The sequence below is a fragment of the Cinclus cinclus genome, chromosome 6 (genome assembly GCF_963662255.1).
Source record: "Cinclus cinclus chromosome 6, bCinCin1.1, whole genome shotgun sequence".
NCBI classification, from domain to species: Eukaryota; Metazoa; Chordata; class Aves; order Passeriformes; family Cinclidae; genus Cinclus; species Cinclus cinclus.
Window position 1 is genome coordinate 23,851,434 of NC_085051.1, and position 27,864 is coordinate 23,879,297.

A 27,864-nucleotide genomic window follows, 5' to 3' on the forward strand; every position below is an offset into this window, starting at 1 on the left:
CATCAACAACAAAAGGCGCTTCAAAAGCTAATAAAGTCTCATGGAGAGCAGCTCACAGAATAGCAGATGCTATGTGACACAGCTGACAAGAATGGGGAAGGAAGAGCTCTACCAACACAGAGGAAGGTACCAGCACTTCCCCCCGCACCTGCAGAGGAGGCTGCTGTCTGCCGGCCATGTTGTGTGGAGAACCTTATCCCTCATCTCTGGAGCAGTAAGGTCCCCTGCTTCAGGCCTACTAGTAACTGTGTTGAGTAATTAAGGTCCAGTCATTCACATACGTGGCTGTAGACACAGGTTCTAAAATAGCTGTACGTAGCTGTGCCTTCTGTAGGATTTGGTTTTGTGTGATTATTTTTTGCTATAACTACAGTTACTTATGGATTTTCTCCCATATTAGAAAATGCACAGAAAAACTCCCCAGAAAAACAACCAATACTCAAGTGTTTATGCTTTTTATCTGAACAGTAACAAAGTTGTATTAGTTGCTGTATCAGAATGCCATACACAAAAAATGATAATCACTAACATAATCTGGTTTTGGACATACACATCAACTCAATTAGCAAGTCTTAAAGTCCCATCAGGCCTTTTGCAATACATTTGTCTTAGAACTGTACCCATTAGCAAAAAACACTGTAACTGACACACTTGCATCTTGGTACTATCACAGTTAGCATTTTCTAGAAATGGAAAGGAATAGAAAAGAGGAGAAAAGGTTGGAAGGAACCTACAATGAGCATCTAGTCCAGCTGCCTGACCAGTTCAGGGCTGACCTAGTTAAAGTCTGGTATTAAGGACATTGTCTAAATGCCTCTTAAAAACTGACAGCTTGGGGTATTGACCACCTCTCTAGGAAGATGGTTATGGTGTTTGACCAGTTTCTTTGTAAAGAAATGCTTCCTAATATCCAGTCTAAGCCTCCCTTGGTGCAGCTTCAAACCACTCCCACACATCTCATCACTGCATCCCAGAAGAGATCAGTACCTCCCTCTCCACTTCCCCTTCTCAGGAAGCTGTAGGGAGCCATGAGGTCACCCCTCAGCCTGCTTTTCTCCAACCTAGACAAGCTAAACTCTGCACAAAGTTGAGAACTTCAACATCATTCTTAAATTTTTAGTCCCAGAACTGCACACAGTACTCAAGATGAGGCCACATGCTAGAGTGTTTGTGTCAATGACTAACACCAAGTTTGATTTCTCTCTAGAGAATCACCAGATATTTTTGTAATTATTATCCACTAAGGGCAAGAACAGCAGACAAAATGCCACTGGCCTGATGTCCCACAGCTCAGTGTTTGGATGGCACTCTGAGCAAGCAAGAGAAAGACTAATTTGAGAAAATATTCTTTCATGTATTTATAGTCTCACACTCTTCAAACTGCAGCATGCAACAAAATTAGAGGAGTAGAATTCTGCATTGCCAGGATATTAGGCTTATTTTTATGATGCCTTTTCTCAGATGTACAATTATGTTGAGGCTCTGCCTCAGTCATGGGACATGGTTTTCTCGCACAGAATCTTGCCACTGGGTCAGGTAAAGCTATATTATAACTAAGATCAGCTTCATGGTATTAGTAATACCATTAGGTATTCTGCCTCCTTGTTGCCAGGATCTCTGTCCAAAACATGAATATTTTTGGCTACTTTAGTCTCACTACTGATATATATACCATTAGAGCAACTAGATTTTGTCATGCATATGGAAAACAAGCCTACATTCCATGGAAAGTAAAACAAACTATTAAACCCTATAGAGATGAAGGAGTAAATATTATGCTATCTGACCTCCTTCTGTCCCATGACCATTGCTAAGCTGCCCATACCAGGAAAATGAACAAAAAGATCACTATCTTTTTATGACCTCATTTGCTCGAGCACCCTATCTTCCCCAAGCCGTTCCAGCCTTGGAGGACAGGATTGCAACAGCCATGCTATTTACTGCTCTCACCTTGCTATCAGTATTGGCCATGGCCAGATCCCACATGTCCCACATCTGTCTTGGACACTCTATCTTAGATGCACATGTGATATCCATATAGAAGTCAGCATGAAAACATAACACAGGGCACACACTGGATATAGACTATCAATGGATAACAGGTGTTTGCTTTTTCTGACCTTCCTTAATGTACATTAATTTGATAATGGAAATAAAAAACTCAGAACTTAATTGAATTGGAGAGTATCTATGCCAAAGAGTTGGGTTCAGTTTTGTTTTAGTAAAAGACAAAGTTGTTGCTTATGCTCTCAATTGTGATTAACTTCAAGGACAAGATAAGCATATTTCCTCACTTTTTTAAAGGATACTGATGGTGATGCCATAGGCAATGACCTGTCACGGGTGTCCATCTTCCATGGACCTTATGCTGGTAAAAGTGAACAGAGGATTGGTCTTAGAAGAAAATAAGTGGAATGGTTTCTAATGTCCACTTTCTAACACAGCATTTGACTGTATGTGAAGGGTATCATCACAGTTATTTTTCTGGCTGTTACAAAATCTAGCGCACCTGTAAAGAAAGGCAAAAACCCAGGTACTGCTCCAGAGAAGTGGAAGATGTATGGCATGCTCTCTCTTCCTTCTGCAATGCTCTCAGTCTTTCCTTTATTCAGCAATTGAATAAACATAACTGCAAACCCACAGCTGGTCCTTTGAATTGTGTCCCAAGTCACTTGGAAGAAGTCAAGAGGAGGCGGGCCAGCAAGGTCTCCTAGTAAAAGTGCTGCCCCAGGGGAAAATTGCACTCGGGGGCCTGGGATTACAAAAGCAAACCCAGGCAAGCAAACTCCTTGGCATTTAGAAAACAGCTGGTGTCATCTGAAAGGCTCCGAGGACTTAAATATGAGGTCCGAATTATTCAGATAGAGGTTTTCAGAGGAATGGAAGAGGGACTGGGTCGGGTGAAAGAGAAAGACGGACGCTAAGATAAACTTGGGTGATGGCACTAGAGCCCAGGGAGAGTGATCCATAGCACTCTCACAAGCGAGTCCACATCACTTCACTTGGATGAGAGGCGGTCTTGGGCAGCCTCCCGCTTCAAGACACCAGGAGGGCTCCGGGCCCTGCAGGTCAGCTGGCCGATACAGCACAGAGATGAACGAACTCACAGACAGGAGCCGAACTCGGGGCTGGGCCGAAGGGGCAGCCCCTCCCAGGGCTGCCTCCCTCCCGCCCCGCCACGAGGGGGATCCCGGCCAGGCAGATTTCCCTCAGGCCCCTCCCGATGTGGAAGTGGAGGGGAGCGACGACTGCGCTGCCCTGCCGGTACCCTCCCCCGACCCCACCTGCCTGGGCAGAGCCCTCTCCCGTTAATTGGATCAAGGGCCGGGGGCGGGGAGGCGGGAGCCGCGCCGAAGCTGCCCCGCCGCGGCTATCGGAGCACCCCGAGCCCGGGCCCGCCCCGCGGGCGCTGCTGGAGGCGGGGCAGGACCCCCGAAATAGGGGGAGGGCTCAAGCCGCGCCTCCCCCAGGTGGCCGCTGCCCGCCGAGCGTCCCGCCGTGCCGTGCTGTGTCGCCTGCGAGGTAAGCGGTGGGCTCACTGCTGTGAGCTCCGCTCCTCCGGGCCCGGCGCTTTTCGGACCTGTGCCCCGTGGGGTGCTGGGGGTCCTGGCGGCAGAGCCCGTCCCGGTCCCGGCGCCGCCTTCCCGCGGCGGGCAGCGTGTCTCGGGACGCGCTGGCAACTGTGAGGGAAAAGTTTCCTCATGGAAAGGGGGCGGGTGGGGGAGGCGGTGCCCGGCTGGGCGCTGGCTGTGGGCAGGAGGGGACTGGGAGGTGGCTCGGCGCGGTTCGTCTGCAGGCGCAGCGGAGACCCCCGGTAGGTGCGGGAGCGGCGGCGCGCGGGGCTGGGAAGCACGGCGGGGCTGCGGTCCCAGTGGGGGTTGTTCGCGTGGGGCTGGAGAAGCTCTCGCCATAGCATCGCTCCCTTTCCTAAGCTTCGCTGGCTGCCCCGCCGCCGGCCTCCCGGGGCCGACCCGCTGCCGCCGCCCCGTCACTGGGGGCTGCCGAGGCTCCCCCTTCCTCCCTCCGGAGCCCGCGCCTCCGCTCTGCCTCGGGGACAGGGGCCTCTTTGTGCCGGATCCGCGCGGAGCCGCTTCCCACTCTGAAACCGGAGCCGCGGGCGCTGGCAGCGCTGTGGAGAGTGGGGATAAAGCGACTTCCCGGGACCCCCTGGGGAAAGGGGCCGGCCGCGCCGGGGCCCGTGCTCGCGGGGCTCCAGTCCCTTGTTTCGGGCGTCCGTGTTGCCGGTCTGTGAGCCGGCCTCCGGGCAGCTGGATGGAGAATTTCCACAGAGGGGACAGTTCTGTCCCTGTTCGTCCTCTTCCTCGCTTCTGGCTCTCCACAACAGGGAGGGGAAACGAGGGGCAGTCAGCAGGAATGCTGTCTTCGGCTGTGTCACCAGGCCCCTGGCAGGCTGCTAGGGTTACCGTGTCCTCTCTAGCCTGGAGCAGGAGAAAGCTGATAAACAGGGAGGGTATTAGCGGGCCTGAATACCCAGTGCTTGCGAAGACAGTCTGATTTGTCACTGGGCACGGCAGGAGGGTTCCATGATCTGGGCAAAGCTATCGATAAGTGATGCTAACGTGGCCCAAACACATTAACCTGTTCCACCACTTTCTGTGCCAACTATGTGTTCTTTGCTTGCTTCAGTTCTTCAGGCATGCAAGAATACTCGGCTTGGAGGGGCAGATGAGGTTAGCTGACCACTGCCATACATTTGTTCTGGCCCTGGGAAGTAGACTGGCCTTTTTGTTCACTCTTTGACCTTCCTTATAGAACTGATGCTCCCTACTTCCTGAAACTGAACTTCTCTCCCTTCAAATCAACTACCGGTCTAATTTGCACAAAGGAATTTCTGATATGATGGTAATTGATTGTAATACAGAACAGAGCCTCCCACTCCACCCTAGAATTGAAGTGTCGCTAGGAAGTCACTAAGCCTTACAGTGGGTGACTCAAGTAATTTCGGGAAGGAGTGAGAGCAGAATGCACAACTGCAGTGTGTGGGCTAAAATGACAGGGTCCAGATACTCCTTGCTCCAGGTGTGAGCTGGTCTCTGGGTGGAGTCAAAGTGGAGCTTCTCCCCATGAGTTGCATAACTGAGCACATTCTTTCATGCAAGGATTCACCTTTCCCTGAAGTCCACAATGTGCTTTGTGTGAGATGGAGTCTGCTTTGATAGTGTTTTGTGTAATTAATGGTATTTCCCTAGAAGTTCCTGAAAATATTTACTAGATTGTCCTTTTAACTTACAGCTTGGAACAGAATGAATGTGTGAGCTTGATCAGCTGCCTGCTGCCTTCCCTATTCTGTGCTTGGTCTATTGTATTGCCTTTTTTTGTTGTTGTTGTTTTTTAATCGGACCTGTGTGTTTGAACTTCTCTGGCTTGCCTGCACTTGTTCAGGTGAAGGCTGTCTTCTTTTCAGGACAGTAAAAAGCAGTAACTTCAGTGTGTCATCAATGTATAGGGCTGAGAACAACTGCCCACCTGGAAATCCATTATCAAATTTTAACAAATTAATAGGCTTGTGTGTGACTGGACTACACCAAAATGCTGCAGGTCACTGGCAGATCACGTGTGTAAACAAGTCATAAAAGGCTGAAAATTTTATGGACCCAAATTAACTTCTTCACAGGATAATGACTGGTGCTTTTAGTCATTTTAGGTTTTTGTGGATTATGCAAGACCTAGACTGAATCTTTTGGGCTTTCTCTAGATGACCATGAATATCCAACGAAAAGAAAATAAATATAAATCAGAGAATTTATATATATTTACATACATGTATATATCTATATATGTACAAGACCAATAATGCAATAATGGCACTTCTTAGGACATGCAAAGCTGTAAGAATGCTTTCAACACCACAGTGGGGTGATGTGAACTTCTGTCAGAACTCATGATATCAGCAAGCATGGCAAACACTGTGTATTCTTTATTCTGGCCATCTCAAGGTCTGGGTATTCTGTTGTTGTTTTGAGCCATTTGGTCTATGTCATGGCTGGCATCCAGGGATTGAACTGGGGACCTCAAAAGCTAAAAGTATCTGCTGAGTGGAAAAATCTATACTCTTGATCAGAAAGCATTAATAAACTGCCTCTATTTTTGCCATCAGCTGATCACTGATCTGTGAATTTAGGCTGCTCTTGAGAGTTCATGGGGAAATGCCTGAACAATAGGAGAGCTGTTTAAGCCCTTTGAGGAGCTCTTATCTTTTTAAAACAGACTTTGTGATCAGGCATGCTGTTTTATCACTAGTTACTCAGTGCCATGGGTGTAGAAGGTATTCTGAGAGGCAAATGTGACAGACAGATTAAAGACCCAGCCTTAATATTTTAGTCTAAGACCTTAGTGGATGGGTCAGAAAACAGTGACTACTGCATCTGGAAGTTTTCACACAGAATTTAGGATTTTGCTCTTTGAAGAATTACAAAAGGACTTGGCATTCTTGGAGCAGTTAAGAAGCTGTTCAAGTGGTAGCTTTTTGCCACTACCTTGCAGCATGGTGATCACTGTAATTTAACATCAAAATGCACTCTGTTTGGGCACAAATTTTTCCAGCAGCTCTAAGGAAAATGTTGGTGCAAAGAACCTGATGCATCCTCTGCTGTAATCACACAGCTTTGTTTCAGGGACTGGTACGTTAGTCTCAAGTTTCTTCATGCTGAAATGTGGGCTGAAGTGGGGCACTGCTATAAGGCAGTAAATGTGACTGGCATCCTAATCACATTTGAGCCTTCACTGGTTTCTCCTCGCTGTGAATGGGATGATGGGAATGAGCCTTTCAGACTTGTGATAATTGGAATTTGTGTGTTAAATCTAGTGATTGTCACTGGGCACTGCAGTTTGTTGAAAAGGCATGTGAGAGAGCTCCGTGGTACCATGGGCCTGGATCCAGAGGCATTAGGTTTGAGGGTGGTTTTATGCTCTCTCAATAGGTGACTGTGGTAGGACTCTGTTTATTGCAACTAAGTTTTTCCTAGCTAGAGGCGTTAGAATTGCTGCAGGCAACCTGTAAGTGCTAGCAAGTCTTCAGCCTCCTCAGTCCTGTCCCTACTGTGAGCTTGCCCAAGCCGTGTCTCTCCTGTTTGCAGGAAGATATGGTATTTGCCTCTTGGGCTCTCTGAAGGGACATAGTCATTTCAGTCACCTACAGGTGATTTTCTGTTGGTAGTAACTTCCTGCCATCCCCTCAGTACAGTACTCCTGATGCTGAGCCACACTTCTCCCTGAAGGTGCTGAGCTGCACCTGCTGTGGTCCAGAGCTCTTGAAGTGGCCTTGCTGCCTTTGCTGACAAGGGCAAGAAGCTTTCATGGAGGATGGGGAGAAAATGTAGCATATTTCACTTCTCGAATGATTATAGGTATTTACTTCTGCTTCTTGATGTTTTCAGTCAGCTCTGCCTCGTATGAGGACTGGTGATCTGTGGTAACCCATGGGAAGGTTTGTTGTTAACTCCAGCAGGCTTCTACTCCAATGCAAGTAAATAACTAGGGTTTTGAGCTGCTTCAGGAAGCATTGCAGGGAAATAAAGCCCCCTGCATTGCTTTGTTGTGCTTGTGTTTTTCTTAAAGCCTTCCAGTGTTCTTTCCTCACATGTCAGGTTGAATCCTGAGGACCAGAAACTGAAATAATTCTTTTGGGCAGTGGACTGAGAAAGCAAATGACATTCCAGTGATGCTGGAGATTAAGATATATCCTGTCACGTGTGCACTTCAGGCTGACTGCTCTGTACTCTCCTAAAGTATTTTGAATTACATTTGGAATATAAAGTGTTAATAGTCCAGTTTTTCAGCCTGAGGTCCAAAAATTTAAGAGGCACTACTGATACTAAGGAGCAGATTCTGTGCAGATACTGTGGAAGTAGATAAAAGTTGCTCCATGACATGGAGGGCAATGAACTTCAAGAAGAATGTGTGAAGTATTCATGGCCTTTCAGTAGAAGAATTTCAGCCTTTCAGTACTTAAAAGGAGCTTATAAAAAAGAGGGAGAGGAACTTTTTACATGGGCAGATGGTGATTGGACAAGGGGAAATGCTTTTAAACTAGAGGAGAGATTTAGATTAGATGTTAGGAAGAAATTCTTTACTCAAAGGGTTGCCAGAACAGGTTGCCCAGAGAAGCTGTGGGTGCCCTATCCCTGGTAGTGTTCAAGGCTAGGTTGGATGGGGTTTTGAACAACCCGGTCTAGTGAGATGGGTGTGGAACTAGATCTTTTTGGTCCCTTCCATCCCAAACCATTATATGATTCAGTGAAGTATGAATCTCCAGAGTGCAGGCCAGCTCCTAACAGCTTTCCTACTTCAACCTTGTTACCTGTGTGTATCTCTGGGAAATCTGTCAGAAAGGTGTATATGTTTAGGAGTGGAGTGCCTCCAAACTGGCTGATCTGCCAAACTCTTCTTGAACCAGGAGATGCTACAAAGGGAATGTTAAGTTCTCTCCAGTCCACAGAGCAAATGATGCTTTCTTTTCACATGTCTGGTCCCATACTATGCAAAATGACTCTGTGTAAAAGCTATTTTACAGTCCTTCCAGTTCATATGGTATTGAAACCTGCCTTAAGTTGCAGTTGTTTTTATGCGGTTTAGATTTTCCTGCAGAGTAAACCTAGCTCTGGTAACAAAATGTGAAAAAAGAGCCTTGCTGTCAAAGTGGAGGAACTGGTCACACCTGGAACAGAAGTAATGGGTGTGATGCTTTAACCTCATTCTTCTACACAATAAGAGAAGCCCTAGCACTCAATCTTACCTTATTCAGCTCTCAAATCAAGGAGTTTGTTATATTCCCTTCTACAGACTGTTTGGGACTTGAGACTCTGCAGGGAACTAGATGAACTTAAGAAATGCCTTGAGGAAGATCTTTCGTGTTTTTGTCTCCATTATATGAATATTTGGAAGGAAAGTATTCACATAATAAGCAGTTTTAGTAAATTGGCTTTTGCCATGTAAAACCAGAAATCTATTTGATGCAACCATAAATAAAGAAATGTAGTCCTTTGAAATAATTGGTCATGATTGTCGCACACTTGGTCCAAAGGACAAATTTCTTGCGAACTCATCTCCCATTCCCCTTCCTCAAAAAAGCAGCCAGTGGAAAAGACAACTATTGGTAAAGGAAATCCAGAAACTGCAGAACTGTAGATGAGTTAAAAACTCACTGTGGCTTCCAAGTGGGAAAAGGGAGCAGAGAAGGCTGGAGACTTTTGACTGCTGTGCAGTCTAGTGAAGTAAGAAACCACCATAAGCTCAGTGTTAGAATGGAGCTAACTGGCTTGTGGCTCTCACATAGGTTGTTTGATTGCATTGATTGCAGTCTGCTTCCTTAGGACTTCCTAAAGCATTCATGTGAACTTGATCCCTGCTCTTGGCATTGCAAGGTGATTCAATCACAGGAGAATATTCTAGTGGCAGGAATTTACTGGAGTTTGCCCCCCTACCTGCTCCACAACCACAGGAAACACCTCTGATCACCACTTCTCATTATTTCTGCCTTCTTTACTCGGGTTAGATGAGTCCAGGGCATTTTATTCTGTTTGGATCAGGGTTGTTCATGTAAAGATCCAGACAAACCAAACTTCTTACTCCAAGCCTAGTTGGAGAGGGTACACTGGTCCAAGCTGCTACTACAATAGCTTACTTTTATTAAGTTCCAGGCAACTGTTACAGGATGAACTATTGCTCTTACCAGACAGTAAGTGCAGAAAAAAAAACAACCAAAAACAAAACATTACCAGATAAGATGTAGATTAAATCCTGTAAAATGTTTGCATTCAGTGTGGATTGAGACTTCTGAGGAGGGATATACTGGCTTTGACTAGAGCTTTAAACACCTGTTTGTCAGTAATTTAGGAAGAAAGAACTTTCAGTTGTTTGGGGTCCCAGCTGATGAAAAGGGAAGTGCATGTATTTGCTGGCAAGCTTGGTGTTCACTTGCAGAGACTGATGCATCAGGATGGGAAGTACCCTGGGAAATAGCCAGCATAGAAGCAAACAAGTGGAGAGGCCATGGAGTGGAACAGTAGTGATTACAGGTTTTCAATATCTGCCTGGGTTAAAACCTTGTCCTGAGAGAGTGGTAGGACAGGGAGTGTGAGAGCTGGAAAGTGGGCATGCTGTGACTAAGGAGTGGGACAGGAATGATGCTGTTCACAGGCCTAAGAAAGCAGCTAGGGTTACCTGCTGTTCCAGGTAACTTGTTTGTGTGGCTTCTTACTAGGCTATCAGCTGCAGCTGCTAAACACATAGACACAACGTACATGTTTAAATTATTCCAGCAACCATTTTGAATAAAAATGAACCTAGCCTCTTGTCCTGTATGGTACACAGTGGTTCAGCACTGGCTTCTTCCCTCCTTCAGCTCTGTATTTGAGATTATAATTTTTTTTAAGACAAAGAGCAACTGGGAAAAAAACATAATACATACCTTGATAGCCCACTACATTCCTTCATTAACATTGTTTCATACTGTCATGTTAACCAGAAAGATCTGTGTTCCTGTAATATTAAAGATCCTCTACAACATATTGGAAAATGAAAGCAGATGTTTTTCCTTTTCTTTGTAAAACAGTTTCTGCCTGGTAAAGCTATGTCCGCCAGGAATCTTAAACCAGCAGCAATGTATTAGTAGAAGCCTGTCCTGTAGCCTTGGCTTCTGACAGGGAATAACTAAATAAATGTAGAAAGATTGAGTTCTGCATGAACACTTTGAAAACAGCTTGGGGTGGCACATGGGGAATGTCTGTCATCAGTACGTTAGCTTCATCTATGCTAAAGAAGCTGTGGTCTGGACTCAGGGGCTCAGCCCTTCAAGTGGAACAGGATTTTGTCTGTGTTTTAGTACTTTGGTATAATAGTGGAAAATTTTGCTAATGGACAGCCACATAATAGCTAAAGAATCATAGGCTGAGAGATGGGCTTCTGTTACAGCCTTGCACAGAGCTGAAGTGACCTCTGTGTGTAGTTACTGTTCTGCCTGGTGTCTCTCTGACCTTTCCCTGGCTGGAGAGATGAATTGAAATCATGCTTGAAACTGTATTAGACAGCCCTGGCAGGCTTCAGTCCCTAGGGAGAGGCTGGGAAACACTGGCTTGGTCCCTTTCCCAGTCAGGTGACTGCTGAGGGTGTGACACTGCAATAAGATAAATACCTCTAAAGGAAGTTTTGGAGGATCTTTGTGTTACTTGGCCCCTTTGTAGCAATAGACAAGAACTGTCCCCCCTTCAGAAAGGTGAGTATGCCTGTAGATACCAGACCTATATAATGGCAGTGGAGAGCACATTACTGGGCATCATCCCAGTTACTGGTTCAGAGCTACTGGATGTGCAATTCCAGAGATGGTGAGTCTTGAAAAGGACACTCTGTCCCATGCCCCATTTCATTTCTTCTGTTGGAGAGCTTCCTAGCTCTGCTGTACCAATAGCAATTGAGTTTGTTACACTGCTGGAGTGATGTGGAACCTCCTGGCTTCAGCTCTCTAGTTTCATTCTGACAAGGAAAAAGAAAAGCGATCTCATGTTTGTCATTCTGTAAGGGAAGGGAGGCTGCCATCTTTTTGTGTATTTGGATTGTTCAGATTGCAATGTTCATCTGCAACCTATACCACAGTGCCTGTGTTTTTGGAGGGAAAAGAATACCTTCACCACTGTGTGCCATACAGAAAAATGACTGGGGAATTAAACAAATTGGTTGCAGAAAGTATCAAATTCCTGCCTTCTGGTGGTAGTTGTCATGAGGTTGAAATTAGTTAGTAGCAAGCAATTACTGATTAAAACTTTTCCTTAGCTTGACTTTAGCACCTATATAGAAGTGATCCACAATAAAAATGTGTCTCCACCAAAGCCTCGGTTACTAGATAAATGTAACTCAATTTGTTCCTACGTGTGTCTGCATTCAGCATTTGCTGTTGTAGTTAGGAAAGGGGAGTTGGGCAGAAGGCCTTGTCTGGTGCAATGTACAAGCTTTTTTTTCTGTGGATGAATTCCTGCAGGGCTGCAGCCCTTTGAGCCTTTGTAGAGTTCAGAGGCTTGATGTTGGGGAACTTAGGAAAACAGTTGCTCACAAGGATTCTTAGGAGGCAGTCAAGCAATGCATATAGAAGTGGTGCCTTGGGCGGTTTGGAGGCTGGAAGTATTGGAACGTGGTGTAGATGGAAGGGAATTTCTGTAGTTTACCTGCCTGAGGGAAAGCTTTCAGTGGAGGAGAGCTATTATTACTTTTGGATTTGGGAGTTTTCTTTGTGGATCAGGACCCTGTTACACAGATGCTGTGAAAGCAGGAAGCCACAAGGCACACCCTACAATGCATAATGGGTTTCACGTGTTTTTGAAAGGGAAGGTTTTGACACCTTGGTCTGAGGGCAGGCATCTGTGGTCTGAGACATGTCCCTGACTGGATCACAAGTGGGAATAACAACGTGGTTTAAAGGTCAAAACAGCTCTATCACAATGAGCCCTCTGGTATTTTCCTGAGTGGAGCTCAGTACCAGTGAGACAGTCATAAGCCATTCCACCTTTCTGCAGCTAAAGAACAAGAAGCATTTGCTGATAACTTAATAGGGAGTTGATAGCAAGTGTGGCCTAATAATTATGTTGGCTCCTAAGTGAGAGCAGGTATGTGGGGGAAGAAGGGAGGTATCTTTTCTAACACAGCAAGTGGAAATAGTTGTAGCTGTCATTTGCGTGGGTCAGTTTGCCTGGTGTTGCTGATTGTAGTGGTGTCTGTGCTACCTTTATCTGTAATCCTCTGAAGATGTGAAATGAATGGTAGTGTAGTCACTCTTTCCCTCTTCTTCAGAGACCTCATCTTGCAGGAGCTGCTGTGAGGTGTTAAGTGGCTCTTAAATGTGAGAGGTGATAAAGAAAGGTGGGAAGGTAGGGATAAACATTCCTTTGCCCTGCAAATATGATTTGCTAGATAGCCTCCTCTTAGCAGAGGTGCAGTGGCATCAGGAGTCCTCCTGTATATGGTGCTGGGCCACATAAAACTACTCGACCCAGTATAACTCAGCTATGTTGCTTGTACTATACAGGCTCTGCCAGCCCCCCTGAATCATTTGGTGGCTCTTGCTAAATCAGGCTGTCCACAAGGTATCCCTGTCATCTTTACTTTGCTGTAAAACAACCTCCAGGCTTTGGCACATATATTTATTTTTCCCATCAAACTTGGGCTTTCCCTGGTCTCAAACCCTTAGTGGCTCACACCATGTGGTATTTCAGGAACAGAGAGGCATGAAGGGGTGGACTGGCAATCTACTTGCTCTTCTAGGGCTCACTCAGGGTGACAGCAACAGCTGTTCTTTTCAGCCCCTCTGTGCAGTACTAAGTACCTTCCCTATGTCTGCATGCAGATCCAATTTGATCTGCTGACTGACATGGGCTCATGAAGTATGTAAAGTCCAGAAAAAGCCCAGCAGGAAAGGATCCTTCTTGTTCTTTGACCTTTTTGCTTCTACCAAGACAGATTTTTCTGGATTTTTATAAAAGCTGTAGAACTACTATGGAAATATGTACTCAACTGACTGCTACTCAGGTCATGGAGATAAGCCTGTAGAAATATTAGACCACTTCATTGCATTTTGCCCCCAGCTACAGTGCTGATGGCTACAGTAAAGCTTGAAGCTGTGGCATACTTTGCCACATGATATTATAGATGCTGAAAAATAATATAAGATCAAAAGCAGGTTGAAAAAATTAATGGAAGAGAAATCTGTTGAGTGCTTATTCATAGGTGGCACATTCAGCTCAGGGAAGTTCCTGTCAGCAAGTGGTTAGAGGCTCAGAGAGCATGCAGGGAAGCATCATGTATGCTTGCTCTGTTGTCAAAGCAAGGGAAAGTATCTCCTTTTGGCTGCTGTCTAGAAAGGCTATGAGGCCATGATAAACCTTAGTCTGATCCAGCACAGCTACTATTATATTTCAGAGCCTGTTCGGGACAGTAAATCTGGCTATTGGAGTTGGTAACTCCTGAGAAAGCAAGCAGATGTGACTCAAATTCTAACATGGAAACTGCAGAAAGAATGGATTTGGGTTTTGGGATGTTTGTTTAGCCTGAATGTCCCTCAAATGAACAAGCATATCCTGCCATACAACAGCTTTCCACATTTACCCCCCAGATTCTAGTACCATGTAGTCAGCCTGAATTGGAAACCAGAGCTGGAAGGCATGTTTGTGATTCACTGTTTCCTGATAAAGTGAGGATGGAGGAGTAGTGTGGAAAAAGTGATACAGCATTCATGTGTCGTGTATAATTGATCTATGTCTTCATCAGGAGAAATAAAGAAAGGATGGGTTTTAAATACACTTTTACATAACTTCATGAAGTTTTTTTTTTTTAAATCATAGCAATTTCAGGAATGTTTTGTCCGGTTTTATTGGGGACTACTAGGAAGCCTTATAAGGTTTATGACCTTTAACCTTTTATCCAGTGACCTGGACCATTCTGAATCACAATTCTTCCTCCTCAACCTCTTGCCCTCCCTTTCCTCACCAAAAGTCATTCATTTGCAATAGCTCCCTCTCCCTCCTCTTCCTTCTTTCATTTCTTCTCAAAAATGGTACTATTGTCTCACTAAAAATCCCGCTTCCAGGTTTTGCAGTTTTACTCTCAGCTGCCCTAACCTTCCAGCCTTAATTGAATGCATATTGGTGACTGAAAAGGGATTTTTTTGTCTGTTGTTGAGGTTTTTTTGTTGGTTTTGCCTGTTTGTTTTGTGTTTTTTTTTTTTTTAGTAAACTTTTTACACTGAGGTAAATCCCCAGGGATGTAAGTGTGAGATAAACAAAAATGCCTTATTCTGCCCTTGCTTCTCTTAGCCTCTGCAGACCTTTTACTTCTCTTTGCTCTGTGGAAAGCTGATGACAGTTACCTGTACATATAGCAAAATAAAGTATTTCTGATTATGTGATGGGAAGAGCATACAGAAGCAAGGGACAAAGAAGCTCTCCTGGCTAGAGGGCCACATCATACCAGTGCAGTGGTAGGTGCTCCATGACTGAAGGGAATGTAGACCAGAATGTGCGTTCTGGTGAGTTTTGGTGGCTTTTTGGTTTTTTTTTTTTTTGTTTTTTTTTGTTTTTTTTTTTTGTTTTTTTTTGTTTTTTTTATGTAGAGTTATTGAGTTCTTTGACTCATGTATAAATCTTCTGCGTCTTTAGTTAAAAGAGACTGGAGAAGGTATGTGTGTGTCCTTCCCCCTTTCTCCCAAAGGCAGCTCTGTGTATAAGTATATGCAGCAGGGCATGGAGGCGCTGGGGTTTGCTAAACTGGACACTGCCCAGTGAGGGGGGACCAGGCTCCACATGGGGTGCCTGCTTATTTTAGGCCTTTCTGGCCCAAGCTATTCCCTGTGCTCAGCTGTTGTGATGCTACCTTTCCTGCACAGTGCTGTCAGCCACCCCAGTGTTTCTATTTTAACTCTCTCTGGGGCTAGATCTTGTGACACAAGGATTTGGAATCTCTCCTACGTGCTGGAACATGGCATCTCGGGAGGCACAGTGGCTGCAGCTGCTATATCAGAGGGTGGCCCTCCTAAGTAGCTGGTAGAAAAGGGACAACCCTAGGACTGCAGCGCATCAGAACAGGCATCATCCATGCAAAGGAGTCTGACCATGTCCTTCTCTGTCTCCTCCAGTCTTTTTTTCAGACTCTGAAGAGCTTGAGACACACTTGCCAGCTTCCCACTGTTCCCCTGCAGCGTCTTGCTTTGGCTTTCAGGTATGTAGTTACTGGGGCCAGGAGTAGAGTTGCATACCCTGGAGGCTGTAAGGTGGCTTTGCAGTCGGCAGGGAGGGAGGGCAGGGACAGCTGGTGGCATGGTGAAGGATTTAATTTTTCAGGGTTCATGTACCTGAATGTCATATCCCATTTAACAATTTGCTTCAGTGACTGTAAGTCAGTGTTTCCAGCTTTCTGAAGAAGGCCAAAGGAACAGCATTAATATGCTTCTGATACACTCCATGGGATGACACTGGGCAAACATAGCCAAATGTTGGAATTTCCAGCAGTCTGGGTTGGGCCGCTTCACTGTGCGGCTCATGCCACCAAGAAGGATTTGCATGAGGTGGGAGATGTGGACTCTTGACCTGATCTTCATCTCTGCTGTATGCTCTGTGGGCTGGCAGAATGAGCAGATACCTCTCTGGGGTGTGAGGGAAGCTTTTTATAACTAGGAATGTGCAAGAGGAGAAGTGGCAGCAAAGGCCATGCATGCTGCATTAACCTGGGTATGTCTGGAAAGAACTGGGTTTGTCAGCAAGTGACTGGGCTTAGGTTCTGTTACTCCTTCTCTCGTTCTTGCATAAGAAAAACCCTGAACCTCTCCCTAAGGAATTCATAGTGTTGTACCACATCAGGAACAAACTGGCAGTGCAGGCTAGCACAGGGGAATGGATAAAAGTTCTGAGACAGCAGACAGTGAGATGAACCTTTTACATTCCAGCTGAGATTTTGAGCCTAAACACAGTGAAAGTGTAGTGAAAAGAGCAGCTGTGCAGGGATGTTCCTAGGGAAGCAGGGCTGCTGGGTAATAGCCAGGTGTGCTGCCTTTTGGCTGGGTATGCCCCAGCATGTTTCTGTACTTCTGCTCAAGCCCAGCTCAGCTGGTGGGCAGCTCACAGGACTCCTCCCCATTGAAGACATGCCTGTCTGCTGACTGCTCAGCCTTGTTTTCCCCAGTCAGTTGCTGTAATCCTGTAATCCTGAGTCATACTGGGAAGCTTGGAGTCATCTCCATTGACACAAGACTTATTTTAAATCTTTCAAGGCAGATTTTAAATAGCTTTAGCTACCTCTGTTTGTGTTACCCTCTTGAGGACCTTGGTTGGATTCATGAGCATCTCCGGTATCTGCACAGCCATGGTTTGGCAAGATTGTCTTCTACAACATCCTTTCCCACTGTGTTACAGGCCTGCCAAGTAGGCCTCGTGTCTGCAGGGAGGGAGGAGGCCATTTCAGCCCTTGGCATCTCTGCTGACCTTGCCATCTGCAGCTGGAGGGGCACTGATGACAGCACTTGGCTGCAGGGCAGCAAGTTGGGCTCCTCTAGCTCCCAGAGTCATGCAGAACTATGCTGTCTGCAAAGGCCCAGCCACTGCTATGTTTGAAATCACTTTTCTCTTCTCAGGTTAACTGAAATCTGCAAACATTCTCTGCTGCAAGAAAAAGAGGGTGATGTCATCAGAAGATGATGCTGGCGGGGAGGCTCCTGGGGGCAGTTTCTGGGAGGTAAGGAAGGATAATTGGAGTGTGAGGGAGGTAGGAGTGTCATCTTACCACCCACTGGTGGAATTAAGGGGTTGAGTTCCAGGCCTGTGGGTGACAGGTTGCCCTTGAGGAGTGGAAGGGAGGAGCTGTGGGAAGGTTCAGTGCCATGCTGCGTGTACTGCAGGGAGTAATGACTCTTCCACAGACACTGTGGCATGAGAGCTCCTTGTTCAGTTCACATTGATCTGAGCTGTGAGAGAAGCAAGCAAAACATCTGAGCTTCTTCCCTCCAGTGCTGTGTCTGCCTGAGACTACCGAAGGAGGGTCTGAGCCCAGATGCTGGCTTCAGAAAGGCCCATGTTCCCTCCCCATGCAATGATGGAGGTTGTCTGTACTGCAGGAATGTGAGTCAGTATGGTATAAACAATAATGCTGTGTGACATTTCAGGCTGGAAACTACAAGCGGACAGTGAAACGTGTGGATGATGGGTACCGGCTCTGCAATGACCTTATCTCCTGCTTCCAGGAGCGAGCCAAGATAGAGAAGAACTATGCCCAGCAGCTAACAGAGTGGTCCCGTAAGTGGAGGACCAATGTGGAGAGAGGTAAAGTTGGCATATTAGACTGAGAACAGGAAGCAGTCATTGCACTTGCCTCTTTGAGTGCTGTCTCTTACTGAGGTGATGCTCAGGCCTCCCTTCCTCAGGAAAGGGATGACTTTCTTGGGTGTCTTTCTTGTGTGTTTGCCTGTTTTTTTTTAGTCAATCCTCTGATCCACTTGGAGAGGTGTTCTCTTGTCACGTGCTTGGTTATTAAAAAAAGTAAATGTGCAGGCTTAGTTTGGCAAGTCCTTGGGTAGTCCATGTCTTACATCAAGCTGGATGTACCCCCGTTTTAAGGATGGCTTAGCAGTCTTCTCCTCCAGTCTGAGAATAACTACTAATGCTGTGATTTAGTGGCAGTGTGCTCAAACTCATAGTGTCTCACAAAGTAACAGGAAACAATGGGATAGATGTCCCAAAGGACCTGCTGGTCTGTGGAGCGGAAGCCTAGCCTCAGTCATGAATTAATGTTGCTGTCTGCCCTGAAGCTCAGGCCAGATTTGGGAAGAGATTTTCTACAGAAACCTCCTGGCAGGCACCATCTGGGACAGCTGAGGCTGCCCAAAGAGATACCCAGCTCTAACAGCCAGTCTAGATGCTGCCTGGTGTGACTGTGGAGACCAGTCAGTGCTAACTTGTTTGATGGGACAGAGTTAGGGAAATGAATCCATACTGGTAGATGTATGTAGGAAGAAAAGAATCTGCGTTCCCTTCTGTGGGCAGTAAGTATAAGAGCTCCTCCGGTGCTTCTTCTTGCAGGTCCACAGTATGGGACTCTGGAAAAGGCCTGGCATGCCTTCCTGACAGCTGCAGACAAACTGAGTGAAATTCACTTGGCTGTCCGGAACCACCTGGCTGGTGAAGATTCAGATAAGATCAAGGCCTGGCAGAAGGAGGCCTATCACAAGCAGATGATTGGAGGCTTCAAGGAAACAAAGGATGCAGAGGATGGGTTCAGAAAGGCCCAGAAACCCTGGGTGAAGAAGATGAAAGATGTAAGCAAAGTGTGAATGGGGAAAGAGAGATAAGGGTAATTGAGATGGCTGCCTGATTTCAAGAGCCACTGGGCAAACAAACTAGGTTAGCCAGAGTAGCAGAGAATTCCAGAGAGGGATGGATGTCTTGAGGGTCTATGTTCTTGTGGTTTTATAACTTCTTTCCTGTATGGGAAGACTTTGGTAACAGGTTCTGTATTCCTGCACAGCAGGTGAGCACTGAAAAAGAGATCATTTGAAGGCACCTCTTCCCACTGGACCATTGTTTACTAAATGCTGAACTGGCGTTTATGCTAGGTTACTGCAGACTCTAACAAATGTTAACATGCCTTTGAGTATTGGAGGATTACTGTGAGCAGGATCATGGCTTTTTCTGGATCCCTTTTCCTACAGGTGGAGACTTCTAAGAAAAACTATCACGCAGCCCGGAAGGAGGAGAAAACAGCCCACACAAGGGAGAACCATGCCAAGGCAGACTCGTCTGTGTCACAGGAGCAGATGCGCAAGTTGCAAGAGCGTGTAGAGAAGTGCACTCAGGAGGCTGAGAGGGTGTGTGTGTTGTATGGACAGGGGTCACAAGAATACTTCTTTCAAGGAAAAAGCATTGGTAATGTCCCTCAGTGAAATGACTCAGCTGAATCCTGTAAGAAGATATGAAATCCCATCATCTGAGGTTTTAGTGAGCTAGACTCAGACTTCAGTAACTAAGGTCTCGGTCTTTGGAGTTAGGCAAGATTCTAATTTATAAATAAATTTAAAATGAAAAAGGAAAAAAAAAAACATAGGGGATTTGGTGCGGGGGGTGAAAGCCGTAGAGCTGAAGACTTGGCTACCAAAAGTACCTGATTTGTCTGTCCACAAGAGGAAAAGTGTGGAAGGTCCTGTATGGAAGAGAATAGTATGGAAGAGAAGGAAACTTGCAAGAATATTAGGAGAGGAATGGACTGGGACATCAGGTGTGGGATTTCTTCTTATTTCTTTGGTGTATTTGTTCAGCAGTGCAGTGGGGAAAAAAAACTTGCCAGTCCCAGGCCTGAGTAGGGAGGGTTGATACTTATCTGCTGTCAGGGCAGCACATCTTACCTTTGCTGTGCTCCTGCTACAGTGCAAGGATCAGTATGAGAAGATGCTGGAAGAACTGAATCGTTACAATCCCCGCTACATGGAGGACATGGAGCAAGTGTTTGAAGGCTGTCAGGAGGCAGAGCGCAAGCGATTGTGCTTCTTTAAGGAGATGCTTCTGAATCTGCACCAGCATCTCAACCTCTCCACCAGTGAAAGGTACTGGCCCTGATGCAGAGAGGAGTTCTCCCAGCCTGGAGTGCTTAGACTCTAGTGAGGAGTGCCAATTCTAGTGTCTCTGGAAGCTGCTTGCTTGCATCAGCTACATCTCATTCTTTCCCCTTTCAAGTGTATCTTAGAACTGGCATTTGGTCTCTTTAGAGTGACCAGTATTGGGGTCTGTGACTGTAGGCAGTGCCAGGTTCCCCAGAGAGGATTTTCTGCCTTCGAGCCCTTCCTATTTCTCTACTGTCCTGTCTACTTCTATGAAATGCCTCCATGTTGTTATATGTAATCCCAGGCTAAGGAATGTAGCTCTGTTGCCTTCTAGTATTGATGGTTATTCCACCCATTTTGCCCTTAGTAGAGAGACCTTTAGTGAAGTAATGCCTGTAAGCCCACAAGTTGCCCTAAGCAGAGGTTACACAGGGCTAGCAGGCACAGCCAAAAATCTTCTGTGCCCCTTTTATGGTAGAGGCAACAAATCTGAGCCACCTCCCTGTCTGTGTGCAAGAATGTGCTGAGTTATTTCAGTGCTCACTTAATGAGCTGTGCTGAGAGCTGGCACTTGTTAGGCACTGCCACACCAAACAAGACTGTCCTGTTTGCCAGCTGACTCCAGTGAGGAAGGCTGTGTTTTCCTAGGATTGAATGGGTGCTGCTCTAGCATCCTTAATCCTGTGGGATTGAGGATGATATGTAATTGTACACAAGGCTAATTTCTTCCTTCCTACTTGGTTTTTGGGAAGCTGCTGAGGGATTTGATTACTGGTGGTTCTGTCTGTTCTGGTTGTAGCTTTCATGCACTGTATCGGGATCTCCACCAAATCATCATGGCTGCAGACAACCAGGAGGACCTGAAGTGGTGGCGCAACACTCACGGACCTGGCATGGCGATGAATTGGCCTCAGTTTGAGGTGTGGAGCATTCTGGAGCGCGTTAATGCTATTTCCAAACAATTAGCTGCTCATCTAAAATTGGTGATTGCTAGTCCTGTGTTGGAAAGACCATGTCTTCACTCAGCAGGCTTGGAATGTTGGGCTCTTCTGAAATTGTTGTGTTGCAAGCTGTCTGCTGCCCACAGGGGCATACGTAGGCTGCCAAGCTATGCTCCAGCCATCCAGCTGCAATGACAAAGAACAGGAGGTGGTGCTCAGGGCTGTGGGACAGCTTTCTGTCATGATTTTCTCTCAAGCCTCTCTTGTTGCACCTTGGGATTCAACAGAAATGAGCCTGCTATACCAGCAAGGCTATTGAGCTGACTAGTTCAGCTGCTACAGAAGTACAGCCTGGTCTTCTGTTATTCTGTATTGGGCAGAAAAGATACAGAGCTTTTCTGTCTGAGTGGCTTGATGGTATTACTGGTTTTCCCTGGACAGGAATGGTCCCTTGAAACACAGAGGCAAATCACCAAGAAGGAGAAGAGTGGCAAGATGGCTGATGATGTCACATTGACCAGCATTTTGCCTACACGAGATGGTGTTGTTTCACAGACCCCTCTGCAGACAAGGTAAAGTTCTGGGATATATCAGGTTAGGAAAGTACAGTCCTGTGTAGGCTCATGAATGAGTTGGATTGATGGGAGTAATCTCTTCCTTAATTTCCTGTCTCTTGCCCATGGCCTTACCTGTGGCACTCTGGAAAAGGCTGTGTAGAAAATGCAGTCTAGGGTAGCCGTTTGGTTTTGGGTTTGTTTTGTTGGGTTTTTAGGGCTTTTTTTTGTCTAGCATATTCTGCCTCACAAAGTGCCTTCCTGGTAAAGATCCTTCTAGTGACAAGATTTAGCCCAGTCTGACTAATGCTGTCTGATTCTGGCATGTGTTTCCCCAGTTCTTCCTCCCAGACAAGGTGAGAAGAGTTGAGAGTTGTGTGGCTTCCTAAATTAAGGCAACAAATTCTTACTGTTTTTCCCTGGTATGGTGCTGAGTAGTACCTGACAAGTTTGGGTATAGCTGCTTCCCTTGCCAGGAAGCAAGCCTGGAGAATAGGGAGAGGCAGAACAGACTCATCCTACTGTTCCAATAGGTGTCCTGCTTTAAAAGATAGGCTCTGGCCAAAGTGAACTGAGCAGAGAAGAATGGGGATACAGAGATTTTTCAAGGCCACTACCGTGTTTCACAGTTAATTGGATTCAGGGGCCCTATTTGCCAATCTACAGGTTTTCCTATCAAGAGGAGCAGAACAGCCTCTTCTATGACACCCTGAAGGCACCAACCCATGTGAAGTTAGTATGGCACATAGGCTCTGCAGGGCTTTTTGGGTTCCAGGTGTCTGTCCTCTGCTACTCTTCCCCTCTGCTCTTGTCCCTGACTTGAAAAACATAATTCCAGACATCTCTTTGGGATGCAAAACACAGCTTTTCCTCTGTCTTATTCTTGGCTGGAATAACGCTGGATACAGGTGGACTCTCTCCAGTTAGGACTGGCTTTCCTTGTGTGAGAGGGTCTGCTAGACTAGGAAAAGGTAATGAAGAGTGTGTGTGAAAACACTTTGAGAGCGAGTTATCCTCCTGGCCCTCCATGTTCTAATGCTGGTGTGCTTTCAACAGAATGTAGTATCTCCTGGAATCTCTCTTCCCTGTTTGCCCTTGCTTGACTTTTGGGCTTCTTGCACCCTGTCCTATAGCAGAGCAGTCTCGGGGGGGTAAGGGTGGTGCATGATTCAGGAGGAGGTGGGTGAAAGATCAGTCTACTAACAACCATCTTTTCCCCTCTTGCTTTCCACACACACAGCGGAGGGAAAGAAGACATTTCCGAGTGGTCAGATGAGGACACTCCCAAGAAGTGCCTGGATGCCAATGGGCATGAGGAAGACCTAAAGGTACCAGGTGTACGGGTACGAGCACTCTATGATTACACAGGACAGGAGGCTGATGAGCTGAGCTTTAAAGCAGGTACAGAAGCAGTAATCTCTTACTAACCTTTCACTGTCCTCACTTGGGCTGCCTGAATGATTGAAACACTCTGTAAGAATTGGATGTCCACTTAAAAACTGAGATTTATTCTTCCCTTGATCTGACCACTGCCAACTCCTTTGAGGTGGATGACACAGTGGGAAATCCAGTTTTTCCCAGACTGGAAGGTAGTGAGACCACATGGAAAGAGACTGTCTATGCCTTGGTCAGAGTGCAAGGAGAGCAGATCCCTGCCTCATCTTAGAGCATTTATTCAGAATTGTGTCCTGAACCTTTATTAAATGCTTATCCCTTGCACCGTTGACATAAAAATTACATGGATGCTCTGGATTGTCTTTTCAAATAATGTGAAGATAGATATTTTGGGAGAAGCCCACCTACCGACATGTACTACTGAAGGCAGAGGTCACCCAGCAAAAAACAGCTGTGCAAAGTGTTCCTCAAAATGGTTATCTTGAGAATGGAGATACTGGCTTGCAGCAGAGGATTGAGCACTGGAGCAAACAGACCTGTCTCCTTTTCTTCCTGTAGTTAAATTTAAGTTTGCGTGTGCCCTCCTCTCATCTTCAAGTGGACATTGTGATCTTGGGAGTGTCTGATCTTGCTTGTTTTAAGTTTTACATGGTATCGCTGTGCTATATCTTTCCAAAACACAGCCATTTAAAGTCACTGAAGTCCTTCAGTAGCAGGGCCTTGTGCCTGAGGCCAGTATCTGTGCTGCAGTGTTACCATACTAGTAAACTTCCTAACACTTAACTTGTTGCTTTAAAATATCCTGCAATATGGGTGTTCTAAGAACTTGACTTTGTTCTTTCTTTCAACTCAGCAGATGAAATGGGGTATGACTTGTTATCTGTAGTCATCTCCTTTTTTAATCTGTTCTGTGCAACACAGGCTCTGTGTAAGGCTTTAGCTTAACAGAAGTGTCTTTCTGAGGCTGCCAGTGTGGGATGTGCCCAGTGATGCAGTCAGACCTCCCTCTCTAGCAGAAGTATGACCTTCTACTGGTGGAGAAGGGGAATATTTCTGCCCCTTCCCAAAGTAGATGTTGGAATGTTACAAGTGTTTCCTGGTCATAGTCTGAGAAATCAGTTGATTTCATGCATTTCTGGCCAAACCAGACACTCCATCATGGAAAAGGCATTTTGGGTCCCAACATCCAGAGCTTAGCAGCTTCTTGTATTTCCTTCCCACTTGCCTAAGAAAAAATTGTCTCAAATCTCTGATCACTCTGGCTTGTAAGCATGTTCCTTAGGGAGAGAAAAGCAGGCGGAACTGTAAGGCACAAAAGATTTTGGATGCTTAATAGCAGAAGTGAAGGTCTGTTTAAGTTCCTTGGCTGAGGTGATAGTACTGAATATAAATACTGAAGAGGTCAGTGATTCTGGCTTTGATTAAACTGCATTATGATAAGGGTGCCGATAAGGGAATAAGAGTGTGATGATGGAGACCAATAGTCTTGGTTTTTATCAAGTCATCTTAGGTGGGTAAAAATGCTATGCTACCTTTCTCAAGTTTGCCTCCTAATGACTGTTCTTACTTTTAGGGGAAGAACTAATGAAGATTAGTGAGGAAGATGAGCAGGGCTGGTGCAAGGGCCGACTTCTCACTGGTCAGGTTGGACTCTATCCTGCTAATTATGTTGAGAAGGTTGGATCATGATTGCTGCAGCCCCACCAGTGCCTCACAGCCATGCCAGCATCTCCTGCAGAGGTCACTGGGTCACTCCTGGCCCCAGCCCACCTTTGCAGTATATCCAGCAGCTTCTGGACTTTACAGGCACATACTCCATGTAACTAATGCTTCATTTTAAACATCTAGATCTGTAGGGGTTTTCTAAAAAATAAACAAGGATTAATAAAGACTTTTCTGAGCACTACAATTGTGTAGGAGTGCAGAAGGAAACCAATCCTTTTGACTTGCACTCAGTGAAAGGAGGTAAGTGTTTTCATGGAGCTCTATAAAAGAGAGAAAGCATACTTCCTTGACTTCAATGCACGTGCATCCATAGGGTGTTGAGGTCTGCCCTGCCTCCAGGCTTCCTGTTCAAGGAATTTTGGATATGCAGGGTAATAGGGAACTTCTACTATTGCTTCCCCTTTTTTAGCTCCATCAAGCTGACTGGCAGAAAGCTCTTTATTCTCACATGTCTTTTATAAGTTTTCAGTATCCCTCATCTGCAAGCTTATTGGCTTCCCTGGTAAGGCAGCTGGTATAAGTGATACAGGTTCAACCTGAACATCCCTTTTCACTGCCCTCATACTTAATGGGATAACCCCAGCAATGAATGATAGTATAGCTGAGGCACAGGAGAAAGAGGCGTCTGTCTTGCTGTTCAGACAAGTGAATTGTGAACAGTGAGTTGTGAACAGATCTATTGTGCAGCAAGTTGGAGTTGACTGAATGCTCCTTGAGCTAAAATGGACTTTGACACGTGCTGAAGGCTGGTTTTAACAAAATTACAGCCAGGTTCCCGTGCTGTTCTGCTTAGGATTCCTAAATTCAATTGTGTATGTTGGGGTTCCTAATGCATCTAGATTATTTTGGCTGCACCTCTCTTCCAGAGCACTTTGTGAACAGCAGAGACCCTCTTTTTGCCTTTCCATTATCTTCCTGACTTACACAGGGCTAAAAGTGCACTCCCTGCTTTGCCAAAGACCCCTGCATCGTGATGAGGGTTGCAGTGTGGAAGCTGCCTGCTGGCTGGCACAAATTACCCATAGAAGGTTAAGTCCCCTTTTTGTCCTGAATGGCTGCAAGTGCACTTATGCCCAGTTGTTAAGTGCCATTCAGCAGGGAGGATGTATCAAACATCTTTATCTCACCTGTCCTGTCTTTGAAATCCTGTAAGGCTGCTGGGAAAGACCTGGCATCCTGATCCTAGTGCTCTGCTTATTCCAGTATAGGGACTGATAAACCCAAGAGCTTGAGGAAACAAAAAACTGGAAAAGCTCCCATTGTTGGAGAAACAAAGGCAAACAAGCAGTTGCCTAAAAATGGCTTACTTAGTACATCTGCTTGAAACTGCTGCTGAAATGCTTTCTGAGTTTGTAGTAACCTTCTGTGGTGACATTCTTATTTTGGCCTCGCAAGTGTGAGTGACCTGGCTAAGTCAGAGTCACAATACTTGGTCTGCCTCCACCAGCCTCTTGGGGTGAACTGCTTCAGAGCTGTTTGGAAAAAGGGTGCTAAGAAAAGACAAAGTCTGAAGTCACGGGTGAATGTCAGGGTTAAATGGCCAGTACTGTGTTAACAGCAGCTAGTAAGCCAAAATGTAGGCTGAAACAGAAGAGGGGATGGACATATTCAAACACTCTTAATTTATGAAGATTAAAGTATCATAAACATCTCATTGCCTGGCTGACAACAGAAATTTACCTTTTACAGCATACTGGATGTCTTAAAGTGTAGTCTGCCCATGGACAAAGAGATGGGAGACTAATGCCATTTATAGTACTTTTGTGAGGCCACAGGAACTTGCAGTTAAAAGGTTTTGCTTGATATATCCCTAGCACTGTACTTCATGAATGGGGAAGAGAGGTGCAAACCAAAGAACAAGGCTAAAGCATTTTGCTCAGTCTATTATGTCATTTCTCAATAAAAGAGAAAGTATTTACAAAAGGCAATTAAATATCTAAGCAACAGACATTAAAAAATGCCTGGATTTAGCTATGAATTTAATTAGTATTCTAGGTTCACTATCTGAAGATGCCTCAACTTATGCCATGTAATTGGAGGTGCTGGTGTATAAGCACTTGAATTTACTTAAATATCCAGTCCGCTTTCAGTTCTGTGTCCCAGGTAAATGTATCATTACTGTTGTGCAGTAATTGCAATTGTTTCACTTGCTAACCCACAATGGAATGGTTTGTTGCTCCTTTGTCCTAGCACCCGTGAATAGGAAGAGAGCCATGCCTGCTAGGCTTCTGAGAGAACTGAGACAAAAACAGGGCTAAAATGACCTGAGGTGTCTTGTAACCAGTACTGAAGTTTCCCTGATTAACCTGCATATTTCAAACACTGTTAGACTTTTATGTAAGGTCAAAAACTGGGAGAAGGGTAGAAGGGAGCTACAGAGGATGACATGGGAAATTGACTTGAACTCCTCTTCTGAGTTCTAGTCAGGCTGTAATTAGGGATGGAGCTAGGTGTGGCCATAATGTGCTAAAGGACAGAAATGTCCAGCGGACAGGACCTCTGATTACAGTACAAACAACCTGAAATTCCACAGGACAAAGTCTGAACAGACTTGTTTGTCCTAGGGAAACATAACCACCTGATTATAGTGGGCTGCCTGAAGGTTTCCAGAAATAGGGACACATTGCATCTTATGTGAACAAGTTCCCTAAGGAATGTTTGCACACCGGAAATTCCTGCCAAGAGCTGAAGTAATGGACAGCAGACAACACACTGAGAATGAAAAATTGCTTGGCTGGACTCACAAATAGGCATGGCAGTTAGTCCTGGCTACCCAAAATCATCTGGATTACTAAAAATGAGCCTGTGTAGTAAAGATATGGCTGGAGGGAAGGAGGATTAAAAAAAAAAAAAAAAACCCAAACCAACCCACATCTAATGATCTTACATTAAAGTAATAGCTCTGCCTGGATACTTGGTTTTCCACAGAAACAAATGAGGTTTTTATTAACCACAAAGGTCCTAGTTGAAACTTCCATGCCAAAAGTTTTGTGTGAGACGTACACATAAACTAATTGCTGTGCCTGAATTCCAGAAGGCTAGTGAAGCCTGTTCTTCCCCCATTTTTTTTGTAAAAAAAAAATACAAATGCATCTCTGTGCCTGATGTGCAACACAGTGAATAATTATCTAGTCATATTTTATTTTTTAATAAAGCCATTCTTTGTGGA

General features: G+C 45.4%; 1 protein-coding gene across 5 annotated transcripts; it reads left to right on the plus strand.

The window, feature by feature from the left end:
* Positions 1–3,345: 3,345 nt before the first annotated feature.
* Positions 3,346–27,862, plus strand: PACSIN3 (protein kinase C and casein kinase substrate in neurons 3). 5 transcript variants are annotated; one of them, XM_062494296.1, is made up of 12 exons: positions 3,346–3,522; positions 15,635–15,717; positions 17,126–17,226; positions 17,654–17,810; positions 18,567–18,802; positions 19,196–19,351; positions 19,908–20,083; positions 20,880–21,000; positions 21,463–21,593; positions 22,242–22,307; positions 22,816–22,903; positions 24,544–27,862. In XM_062494296.1, exons 3-12 carry the CDS (start codon positions 17,173–17,175, stop codon positions 24,553–24,555), a joined length of 1,197 nt encoding a protein of 398 aa, XP_062350280.1. In that variant the 5' UTR covers positions 3,346–3,522; positions 15,635–15,717; positions 17,126–17,172; the 3' UTR covers positions 24,556–27,862. The 5 variants fall into 5 exon arrangements, with proteins under 5 accessions (XP_062350280.1, XP_062350276.1, XP_062350278.1 ...); XM_062494292.1 differs by having other exon boundaries at positions 3,350–3,522; positions 22,816–22,976; XM_062494293.1 differs by lacking the exon at positions 3,346–3,522 and adding an exon at positions 3,755–3,814 and having other exon boundaries at positions 22,816–22,976.
* The last annotated feature ends 2 nt before the right edge of the window (positions 27,863–27,864 follow it).